General features: G+C 36.5%; 1 protein-coding gene across 6 annotated transcripts in view; it reads right to left on the reverse strand.

Annotated features, from left to right (window-relative positions):
* OPA1 (OPA1 mitochondrial dynamin like GTPase) overlaps positions 1 to 12,461 on the reverse strand; it is a 93,163-nt gene that overhangs the window by 76,834 nt on the left and 3,868 nt on the right. For 4 of the 6 annotated variants that reach the window (XR_002079780.2, XR_002079781.2, XM_019448812.2 and 1 more), the window contains exons 2-6: positions 9,292 to 9,610; positions 8,552 to 8,648; positions 6,737 to 6,844; positions 6,184 to 6,237; positions 5,446 to 5,513 (exon numbers count right to left, since the gene is read on the reverse strand). Coding sequence is in view for 4 of the 6 variants with exons in the window: in XM_019448812.2 (XP_019304357.2) it covers positions 5,446 to 5,513; positions 6,184 to 6,237; positions 6,737 to 6,844; positions 8,552 to 8,648; positions 9,292 to 9,610 (646 nt within the window). In the remaining 2 variants the exon portion in view is untranslated. The remainder of the gene's footprint in view (positions 1 to 5,445; positions 5,514 to 6,183; positions 6,238 to 6,736; positions 6,845 to 8,551; positions 8,649 to 9,291; positions 9,611 to 12,461) is intronic. The other 2 variants (XM_019448814.2, XM_019448816.2) reach the window with 1 other exon arrangement.

The following is a 12,461-nucleotide window of genomic DNA, read 5'->3' on the forward strand; positions in this document are numbered from 1 at the left end:
CATACAGTATTGTCAGACTTTTAAAAAATTATAACATCAGGTCAAGAAAATCAGTGATAACTCCAAAAACCAAAATATCAACTGAATACGCTGTGAAAATCTAAAAGTTAATGAGTTTGATAGGAAAGATTTTAAGACACTTTAAAATTATTTGTCATTTATATGTGAACATATTTAAGACACTATATTTTTAACAGTATTTTAAACATTTATAGCAGAGCTGGACCCTTATCCCGTTCGTATATTTATCTAGCACCTAGAATAACATCTGACACTTTAGGTATGTGTTACAGCTGATACCTAAATTAGGGCTGAACACACGTTTGCTCCTTGAATGAGTCAAATTATGACCTACTTTTACCTAATAATGCACACAAAGTTTCCAGTATAAAATCCAAATTGGGTTTCTGAACAAATGTGTATTCTGTAAATAAGCTACATATCAGCCCGATGATCTATTTTCCCAGTTTTCACAGTCCTCAGAACAGACTCCACAGAAATTACGGGGAGGAAATTAATCAAATAATGTTAATAGGCAATTAACTAATGGAATAATTCAAACTGTAAGGTAATAATGATCATGGTCATCAACATCACCTTAATACCAATATTTATTTTTATTATGTGCAGATTTTGTGCTAAAGGGCTACAAAACTCTCAAAACAATCCTATCCAGTAGGGTTCCCCTTCTACAAAAGAGGAAATCAGCAACTCAAAGAGTTTGATCTTTTTCAAGATCACATAGCTCAGAAAGCAGGAAGGACAGGATCTGAATGCAGACAGTGTGACTACAGTTTACACCTGATACCATCCTGTTGACACGATGGTCTAGCTATTTCCAAAGTGGCTTTGATCCCATCAGGTTCAATCCACATTTAAAAAAAGAAAATGGTAACAGTACAACACATCAGAAGGCATATTTGAACTACTAAGAAGATGGGCTGCCTGAATAGTCCACAGAGACCTTAAAGCCTGCAAACCTAAGATACCTGGCCCTTTAAAGAAAAGTGTGCCAACCCTGCTCTATTAGTTTTAAAAGTAACTTGGGTCCAGAAAAGAACTTTATGAAAGTGAAGACTTCTTTCCCCTTCCATTCAAAAATACTCCTAGGCATTAAACTACTTTTCGAAATTTGAATAATTCTATTTGATTAGTTAAAAATAACTATTTTCCTATTTTTTCCCCTCCCACTAATACATAACTCTGCTCAAGGTATTTATGGCCAACTGAAAAAGGTCAATTAATGGATAGCAGAAGGAAATACATCTTTCCATTTGGATCATCCACCTTGCTTCAGTTCAGAAATACCATTTCTTATTTTAATACTTGGACAATTTCTACAATGGATAATTTTAAGAGATGAACAAATCAGTCTATTACCGATAGTTACTATCAATATTACAACTTCTGCCAAATCCCTTTTGTTCTAAATTGTCACCTAAAAACAGTATTATGTACACAGTATATACTTACTTAATGTTTCTTAAATGACATAAAAGCACAGTGTGCTTATGAAGCAATAAAACAAGATTGCCTGGTTTGCCATTCCACTTTTTTTCAGGCACATCTTCCCGGCTTTTCTTCCTCTGACCCCTCTGCCTCCCAACTACTACACTCTAGTGCACAAGTGGGTTGGCTTCCTGGCTAAGAGTCTAACCTAGTACAGTTGCTACTTAGCTGCTCAGGAAACAAGTTTACTGATCTGTGGCTACTTGATGATACTGGTTGTGAGAATTTCATTTTGCCCAGGTTACTACAGTATTTGTTGCATGAGGAGTCCTAGAAATGTAAATCCTACTTAAGCAACACTGCTTCATTACAGTTTAGAACACCAAGCACATGTACCACTGTCACATTCTTGTTCTCCTCGGTAGGTGCCCAATATCAAAGGCCAGGAGAAATTCACAGGTGATCAGATCAAAACACCTATTATATAAAATTTGGGGGCCTACCAGTTGGCATAAATGAAGTTCATTTACTTCAATTAGCCTCTCTTTTGCTGTGTCAATTTTGCTAAAAGCTCTGCTTTATCCTCAGTGTTCTGAGGACAGAGATTTTATGACAGAAATAGGCCGTTAAAGAATGTAAACCAAAGTAAATAGTGTTTCCTCTGGCATCTGTTTTCACTCTTTAGAGTATAATTAATGGAACTAAAATGGTTATGGAAGGCTTCACGAAGGGGACAACAGAGCCTAGGCTTTAAGGATGAGTAAAAATTAGAAGAGGGAAGACAGAGATTTCAGCTGGGAGGTACAAGAGAAATAAAGCCACAAAAAAAGGAATTAGCATAACATGTAAAAAAGAAGAACTTTAATTACTGTCTAATAATTATATTTAAAATAATAATTCCACCCTTCATGATTTGGACTTTTAAAAGGTCCTTCAAATATTTTCCATAAACTATAAATGTATTTGTAATCTTCAGAATGACCATGTTGCTTACTTCTGTGAAATGTTCATGAGCTATCAGAAACATGATAAAACAAAAGCACAAATATAATGTCTCATTTAATTTTCACTAGAACAGACAATCTTACCGAATCTAAAACAGAAGATTCACTAAGTGGTCCTGTCACCTGTCTATGTTATGATCAATATAAGGAAATCTACAGATTTACAAATTATTCATTAAAATAGGCTCACCACTTCAATTTTCAATTTGCCTTCAGGTAGTTCTGAAGGTCTCCAGGTCTCAAGGATATTATTCAGTTCACATGAAGGGCTCTAATATTTTTCTCCAGTGGACACAAATTTTAAAATTTCTGATTAACGAAAAACATTCCTTGAAAAGTGTTTTCAATATTTTTCCAGTTTTTAATTTACTGATAATACATACCAGAACTTCTGGTCAACATGATAGACATACCTACTGTCTACAAACTGAATGGATATAGATCCAGACAAAGTCAAAGAAACTGATATTTATGTTAGCTGGTGCAATATTATGCAGAAATACATGTCTTCTGCTTTTTTGGACTTTCTGAAGACCTCAATTACAACTTTTCCAGAGTGCCTAAAAGTCTAGTGACCCCAAACTGGGAGCCACAGGTAGTCAGGTCACAGTGTTATCCATTCTGTTGGACTCAACTCAAACAATCTGACATGTGTGTGCTCTCAATTCCATCACTCTCGCTTCAGTTGACTTCACAGGTCCTAACTTCTTCTACCTGCCCACACTCTCCACATGTGTTCTTCTATCAGAAAGGACAAATTTCCTTTTTTAGTTCTAGTTGTAGAAATGTTTTCAGTTTATTACTTAAAAAAGAAAAAAAAAGAAATCGGATTCACATTTACTTTTACATTTCTAGTATAAATCTGGCCAGAAATTTTGGTACAAACCAGACAACCATTAAGCTAATGCATGACTGCTTAGTGCATTCAAACTCTAAATACCACCTTCTATCTGGGACTCTCAGACAACATTCTGAACCATCAAAAAAGTATCAACTAATCTCTGGATGTCATCCTACCACCTGTGACTACTACTCAAATTTTCAAACTTAACATTTTAGAGTAATTTCAAAAAGGATTCTGCGAAGAAAGTCTCTCCTTCCATGCTCACATTCAGCCATTAATTTGTAGATAAGTCTACTAAAGTCAGTTTATTTGCATCTTGCCTGAGTGGTTCATCATCTTCAAGTATTACAGATAAAAGTCAAGCCTTGAAACACATAATGTTGCACATTAACAGGATTTAAAACCACTAGTTGAGGCTGGAAATACTTTTCTGTATAGTAAATTTTTATACTGGCATTGACTACAATTTAACTTAGCCTGTATTGAAAACAGCCTAATTAAAACTCTAGATTTAGTAATAATTGCTAGGTTTTTAATGGGCAACATAATCATCATAAAGCATGAAAAAGTTAAAAGGAAATAGTATATAAGAGTATTTACCTTCAAGTAAATTATGAAATAAAGCAATAAATTTGCTTTCATGTCTACTGTATAAAATAAAATCTGTGAATATAATTAAATTCCCAGTGATCCACTCTCTTCTATATTGCAGAGCTACTCATCATTTGTCAAGTATTCATTCAGCACTTTAGCAGGATTTTAAGGAAATTATGTGAGTTAGACCCTGAAACAGGTTTCTCATTCACCAAAGTGATCCTAGACCATACCAGAGAATACCAGAGGCAGACCTCGCCTACCTTATCTAGGCAAAAAGAAACCACACCGCTAATCCTATAAGAGAGCTTCCTTTCCCCCTTAGATTAGTGCCTCTCTACATATAAAATCTACCTGCACTAAGGGCCAAGTCTTTGGTTTGAAATACGCTGTGCATAATAGGCTAATTTCTATTAAAACTTTTCCCCCCAGTAGCATGAATAGTCAAGTGTTCCTTTGGTTAAAATGCCAATGGAAAAGGTATCAACTTAAAAGGCAAACACATGTACACACATACACACATACACACACATTTTAAAATAAGTTTTCTCCAAAAGAAAGATCTAGTTAAAAGGCAAGAGAAAAATCTTTTGAAATACTAGAATTTAAACTTGGAATATCATGTAAAAAGTTCAACGATAAAGGACAAAGAGAGAGATGGAAACCTATACATAGGAAGTATTGTCTTTCCACTTTCAAAATAAACATAAAATTATTTCCTTTCAATTTACAAAAACCATAATAACTTTCAATATAAAAGCTACATACTCCATACTTAATTTTTAAATGTTCATAGAACATGTTTTTCAAATATCTATTTACCTACATTTTTTTAAGAAAAACTTGCAAGGAATCAGTTAACTTACCAATTCCAAAAGATGAAAAAATGAAGACTAAGAAAATGTCAAGTTAACATATGAATATAAATAGAGCAATGAATGTGTTATTTTAATTAGCAATTCTCCTAAAACTTTCATATGGATTTTAACACAAGTATTGAAATTAACACACCCTAAATAACTCCAAACACAATTGCTATTAATGTCACAGAATCAATTTATCCCCTAATAACCCATTTCCTACTCCTTTAATATTTCCCTAAGCGTATGCCATGAAACATTAGTCCCTAAAATACATTTCACAAAAAAGGGTTCTGTTGCTAAATAAATCTGGAAAACTCTGTACACTTTGACTTCTCCTGGGATTTATAATACACATAAGTATGTGAGGTCTGAGAAATCCCAAGGAAAAGAAAAGCCTGCTTGTTTTATTTATATCAGCTTTCCCACACATATTTAACAACAAGACCCTTTGTTGAAGCCAATCCTTGAAACTAATATTTCACAACGTATTTGAAGGCAATGGGCTTCTCCAATTATATTTCCAGAACTGTCACACAATACCTTTCACTTTGTACCAAGATTAACAACACCTCTACTTAGATGCTTTTATATTTGCTCCTCAGATGTTACCATTTTCAAACCTTTCATGTAGGTGAAAACTTTTTTTAACTCTTTCAGACTACCTGTGTGAAGAATTCTCCCTTATACTTACCTTTCTATAATGCTTGTCACTTTCAGATCCGTGATCTGTTGCTCTGAATGCTGTTTCTCCAGGTGAACCTTAAAGATAAATAAGCAGTCCTTTAAATTCTCCAGTGATATCAAGAGCCGAAATTCCAAATTACGTCTAATGTAAAGGCAAATGGACTTTTATAAAACCCACTTTTTTGAAAATTAAAAACTATTCTTATTTTAAGGAACACATTGATAACCTACGCAAAAAAACCTTTGTAAATATTATAGGACATGTTTAACCTATTTAAAAACAAATCACTGAAAATTACAATTAAAAAAGACAATTTCTGATGAAGACAATTTTCCAGGAGAGTACTTACAGTTTAGTCCTATATCACTGCCGTTACAGACCACATGTGGTAACAAAATAAATTTAAAATGTCAAAGGGTGACAGGACAGATGAGACAAACTAAAATTACTTTTCATTTCGATTATCAGAAATGATCAGATCAATTTCAAGAAAATATTTTGGTTAAACAAACTTTCTTTTTAATACTTTTAATCTTATAGAAACGTATTTAGGAATTTTAGTTTTACTGCAAGATAATTATTTTATTATTTTCACCTGTAAGATAAGGAATTTGCCCAATAGAGTTCTGGAGTTTTAAAATTCAGCATAAGCAGCATAAATTTGGTCTGCAATTTATTTGCAACTAGTTTATTAGAAGCATTTAAAAGGCATGTTAAGGTCAGCAAAAATGTCTGTTTACACACCTAACAAGAGAAGTAGGTCAGAAGCTCCTATGACTTCACTAACCAATTTGTGACCTGTGAAAAATCAGCAAAAGGGGAAATAGAAATGTAAAATTTGACAGGAATGAGCAAACAAATGTCTGAGATCTCAGAGTTATATCATGATAGGGTGTGAGTTGGGCAAATACGCCAAGATCAACCTTAGTAAATTCTACTCATTACGGCCCATCATAATTAAATTTGTTTTAAAATCACCAAATCGGCTCTAACCAATTATGAAAAGCAAGCACATAGGAAGTCTAACCTACTTGTCAGGAACAAGAGATCGTTTTTTTCCCTCACTGACTAAAGCCAAGTATGTTTAACCTCTTACAAATTTTCATTTTGTTGCACTAACCAAAATTTAAAACCACTGAGCAACAAAACTTTGTGTATCTGTTTTTTCAAAAATTTGTTTTTAATTTGTACTAGATATTTTCATTTAAAAGATACGAATAAACAAATGAATACATCTTAGTATTTTTCCTCTGGGTCTTCTGACATTTTAAGTGAGATCAAACGGGTCCTTCCTTACCTGTGGTGAAAAAGTCCTTCAGTAAACTGAGGCTTTCAACAATTTTATCAAAGTCAGGTGCCAATTTTGCAAGGTCATCTGAATTAGGAAGTGCTTTTCTAATTTTCTCTGCAGAACAAACAAAATTCTCAAAATAAGAATTTGACTATTAAAACACTGACAAAATAGAAATAATCATCATATATAAACTTAAAATATTTTTCTATTTTTCTCCCTATTACAACTATAATTGTATCTGAAACAATATGTCATTGTGATGATATTCCACAGGCCATGAAATGTTTTTAAAAAGAGTCACCAGATGTATGGCTTAGATGGAAACTATTCATTTATAAGTTAAATGCCAGGAACTATATGCACTGTGTTAACAATGTTAATGCTGTATTGGAATCAGAAGTACTTTTAAGGAGAAAGTCACAGCAAAGAGGCCAAGAATCAAAGAAAATACAGAAAAACGCCTCTTGAAACACCTGCTCCAAACTCGAAGACAGTAATGAAATAAAAAATAGAATACCATTACTTTTTTCCATCCTTTCACAGACCCTAAGAAAATTCACACTTGTTAACATTTGGAAATAACTGTCTAAGAACCCATGGCAAACTTCGGTTTTATTTTTGCTGGTTTTATTTATAAAATGGTCAAAGTATTCATTTTTGTTTACAAAAATTTTGACGCTCAATTTTGTCAAAGTTTGGTACAACGGTACAGTATCTTCTGAATTAGAATGTGCTTTTCTTAATTTTCTCTGCAGAGGACTAAAATACATAAATATTCTCAAAATAAGAGTATGTCAGATATTATTCTAAATGCTGTTACGGCACTCCCCTGTTTAATCCTCAAGGCAGCCCTACAGAACAGTTATCATCAAACCCACTTTACAGGTGAGGAACTGGGGCACTGAGGTTAAGTAGATGAGCCTGCACAACAGCAAAGAAGCAGGGAGTCAGGCTTGAGGCTGGCCAGTGCAGCTTCAGAACCCGACCCTCAGCCCCACACTGTGGTGCTGGCAAATGCATCAAGGTAAAAGCGCTCCTCACGAATATTAGAAAAACATGGAAAGAATGCTACAGATTCCTGCAGATCCCTCTGTCAGTGCAGCACGGTTTTATCTTTAAGAGCTGTAAGTGCATGTAGAGAGTAATTCCACCCCCACATGCACCTAAGAAATTAAACAAACTCTAAAAAAAAAAGACTGAGGAAAGTAATTCCATTAAAAGAAAATTTTGTTTAAATCATCATAACATACTGGCAATCAGAACTATCAGATATACTTTTTTCTCATCTACCTATTATAGAAAAAGGTGAACAGTACCTGACTATGGCAAGAAATTATTACGGACTCTAGCGGGCTTTAAGGGACTTGGCTACAAAAAGTAGAAGTCACCAAGGTATCCAATAAAAAGTAACTAGTGAGGTGGGTTATGGTGCATCTGCTCTGGGTGAGAATACAGAACACTGAAAGTGATGTCCAGAGAGGCTGCTTTGACTAACAAATGTGTTGGGCAGGAAAAGAAGCCAAAGTGTATACTGTTGCCATATAACTTTTAAAAAGGAAACTAAAATAATAACTACATACACAGACTAGGTTCAATTAAAAGAAAATGTCCATGAGGATAGTAGTAGCTATGTGAAAGTGATGGACGAAGGGGTTATTTTTTTTCTACCAGTTTTTTCTTTGATATTCTATTACTTTTATCATTAAAATAAAACTGCTACACAGTGAACTCATGAGTGAAGAAACTATCTCAATACCACTATTTCTCTTTCCCGAAGATATGACCAAAAAAACGTATTTTAACGTTGATGATACAAACCTAAATCAATATACTCATCAATCTCCCACACAATGTCAGGCACAATCCATTTATAGTCACTGAGGTCAGGTATCATATCTTTCCACTGATCAAAAGTCTAAAAGAAAAGAAAATATGCCAATCGAATGTTCTGAATGTCATACAAAAAATAAAGAAAAACCACCTTAATTTATCTAATTAAAACATGCTTATCTACAAAGAGTGATACATTATGGTCAAAATTTTTAGAAACAAAATAGCCTCAGCTCCTTTGAAAACAAATTAGTAGGCAAGCGTATAGAACATGTAAGCGTCCTTTTACTAAATATGGAAAATGTAAAAATTGAAAATATATTCTTACTTCAAATAGGCTTCATGATTTAGCTAAACAATACTGTGGAACAGAAGAAACACAAACCAGGGGTCAGGACACCTTGCCTCTGCTCCCAAAGCTGCCCCAAAGTGGTTGTGTTAGCATGACACCTACTTTCCTGTCTGTGCTACTAAGTGGCAAGCTGAAAATCAAAGCCAGGTGACCTCACCCCACCCTAGTGCTCCTTCCACTAGGCCATTCTCACCTACTGTAATTATAACCAAGATTCGAAGAGTTTTTCCTATTTGCAACGTTAATTTAGCACATGGTAGAGATACACCATAAATTTTTAAATATTCTACTTCACTAAAGAAAAACGATTTGTGTTATAAGACCTTCAAATAATTGTGCTAAAATAACTGGAAAAGCAGTGGAAAGTTCTACTCACTTTTTTGGCTGTATAGCCACCGCCAACAGCAGATCCTAGTATGAGATATCGAAGTTTTAAGAGTCTTGCAGCTAATCTCGCTGGCCAAAAATTCCTGCGAGGCTGGTACCCATATTTAATTGGAGAAAGCTTCAATTTACGTAACGGAAGGTTAGCTAAAGAGGAGAACTGATGAAATGATGTCCGGAATTGGGGTCTTTGAAGCTTTAAGGTAGGATGATGTGAATGATAAACACTTCGTGAAACCAGATGCAGTTTTTGTAGTGGTAAGCTTCCTTTGATTCCAGAGCTACGTTTCACTAAGGATTGGCAGACCTCACTGAAAAGAAAACCAAAATGGGACAAAGATCAGACCGGGTAACAATGAGAAGGAAACGACATAAAAAGAGCAGTATGCACAAGAGAAAATGCACATGGGTGCATGTGACCAAGCACGCGACATCATACCATAGCTTACATTAACCACTTACTCCATTTCCAGGCACTGCTGCGGCATGTGCTACCTCATTTAATCCTGCTAAAAATCCTACAATGAAAGTATTAGTATTACCTCCATCCTACCAACAAGGAAAAGATGGCGCGCGCGCACACACACACACACACACACACACACACACACACACACACACACACAACTCATCTAAGTGCACACTTATATGAAGATTCAAACTGACGCAGTGGGACTCCAGAGCCCTCCCTCTCATTTACTACATGCAGGCTATCCCAATCCAAGGAACTGAGATGAAAAGAAAAAAGGCAGAGACTTATTTTATTAACTGCTATTCACTGTCAGTAAAAGTGAAAACAAAATGAATGCAAACCTGCTTTCAAACACAAAAATTCCAGCAGCTTAGAACAGCTATTCTTTGGTCTCTCCTCTACGTCTCATGATCCTGAGACAGCCCAGGGATGGAAATTAAGGAACAAATCATTACCACATAAAGTACCTGGCTGAGGGGCGCCTGGGTGGCGCAGTCGGTTAAGCGTCCGACTTCAGCCAGGTCACGATCTCGCAGTCCGTGAGTTCGAGCCCCGCGTCAGGCTCTGGGCTGATGGCTCGGAGCCTGGAGCCTGTTTCCGATTCTGTGTCTCCCTCTCTCTCTGCCCCTCCCCCATTCATGCTCTGTCTCTCTCGGTCCCAAAAAATAAGTAAAAAACATTGAAAAAAAAAAAAAATTAAAAAAAAAAATAAAGTACCTGGCTGAAAGTGTCTGAGTAGAGTAAGTAAGAGTAATCAAACAGCAATGAAAGAAGGTTATTAAAGGCAACGTCCTACAGACTGAATGTTTGTGTCCCCCCAAAATTTGTATGTGGAAGCCTAATCCCCAACATGAAGTATTTGGAAGTGAGGCCTTTGCGAGATAATTTGGTTTATTTGTAGTCATGGATGTGCCCATGTGTTGGGTGCCCTTATAAGGAGATGAAGAGCACAGATCTCTCTGTCATGTGAGGACACAGAAAAAAGATGCCCCCATCTAGGAACCAGGAAGTGATTCCTCAGCAGACATTAAATATGCCGGCACTTTGATCTCGGAGCTCACAGCCTCCAGAACTGTGAGAAATAAATGATTTCCCATTGAAGCCGCCCAGTGTTTGGTAATTTGGGGAGCAATAAGGCGATCGTGTATCAGTTGCACAGATACAAGAGAAGACACTAAAGTGAGGTGGCAGCACTAAGAAAGGAAAGGGAAAGGCAGATACCAGAATGACGGACTAGACACAGGAGACAAGGAAAAGAGTAAATAGTAATCCCAAAGTTTTAGCTGGGAGACTAAGATTACTACATTTACAGATATAAAACAATCAAGAGCCAAACCAACTGGGGGAATAGCCCACGGCTTCATAACATTTGGCTCAAACTTCTTTCAACCCCGTCCTTATAGCCAGCCACTTAGTGTTTTGAGTCAGATAAACTTTGGTTCCAGTTCCAGTTTCACTGCTTACTCTTGTGCAATCAAGGGCAAATTATGAATTTACCAAAGCCTCAGTTTTTTTAATCTGTTAAAACAGGATTACGTCTACATCAGAGTTATTGTCAATAATCACTAATTCAAGTATCTTCTTCTCAGACCATAATCCCCTTCACTACAACCATCTTTGGCCCTATAGGAACAGCCAGGTCATGGATACCTCTATCTTCTCCCTAACCTATCAGTCTCCACCTTATCTATTTACCTAGTTAGCCTGGTTCATAGTCTTAAAGGCTCTTTTGCAAATACTCTAAACTCCCTTGCCCTCTGACTTTTTGTTACACTTGTTTGGCAATATACAAACCCTGGATGAACCTTATTATCACTTTAAGCCTGTACCAAGGGAATGAAGCACTACTGAAGAAAGTCACACCCAATTGGACAGACATCTCAGCTAGGCCCTAAAAAAAGCTTGGCCATCTTATTTTTTATCAATTCATTCTTCCACTCTCTGCTAGGACTATTTCAGATGTTCCCCACCCACCTCTACCCTCCCACATCTCTCCTTGTTTCCTCCGACTCTTGGGAGAAAATGGAAGCCATCAGAGGGACACATGCTGTTGCTTACCTACCGCATTGACACCCACCCTCCTCCACAGGCCCTGTAAAATTACAGTAAGGAAGTACTCTTCTGCCTTTTAAAGGCAAATCCCTGTTTCCTCTGAATTCCTCCTTTCTTTTCAGGAATCACTAGTCAAGTCTCTGTCAGTTTAAAGGAGAGAAAGACAGACCCCAGTTCCCTGCTCTAGCTCCTCTATTAAAAGCCAAACCAACCTGATTTCCATTTGTCTCACTTCAGTGAAACAGCCCTCACCGAGTGCCCTGAAGGCTTCCAGTGGGCATTTGTTTTTTCGATTCGCATTTTCTTTGTCTGGGCAATATCTGACAGCATTGACACCCCCTCCTTGTTGGAATGCCCTCAATCTCCGCAGTCTCTAGCTTTACTCCTACTCGCTGGCCACTCCTTTTCAGGCACCTCCTCCCCAACAACCTTTTAAATGTTGGGAGTTCATCGGGCTTAGATGTAAAGTCACTTGTCTTCTCAGTCTACCCATTCTTCCCAGGCAACCTTATCCACACCCATCTCCTCAGCTGCCATCTGCATATCCACGTTTCTCAAAACTTGTACGTCTAGTACAAACAGTTAAGTTCCAGATCCTTGTGTCCAACTGCCTACTGAACACCACCCCTTAGATATCA

The sequence above is a fragment of the Panthera pardus genome, unplaced genomic scaffold (assembly GCF_024362965.1).
Source record: "Panthera pardus isolate Hobbes unplaced genomic scaffold, ASM2436296v1 HiC_scaffold_16, whole genome shotgun sequence".
Classification (NCBI taxonomy): Eukaryota; Metazoa; Chordata; class Mammalia; order Carnivora; family Felidae; genus Panthera; species Panthera pardus.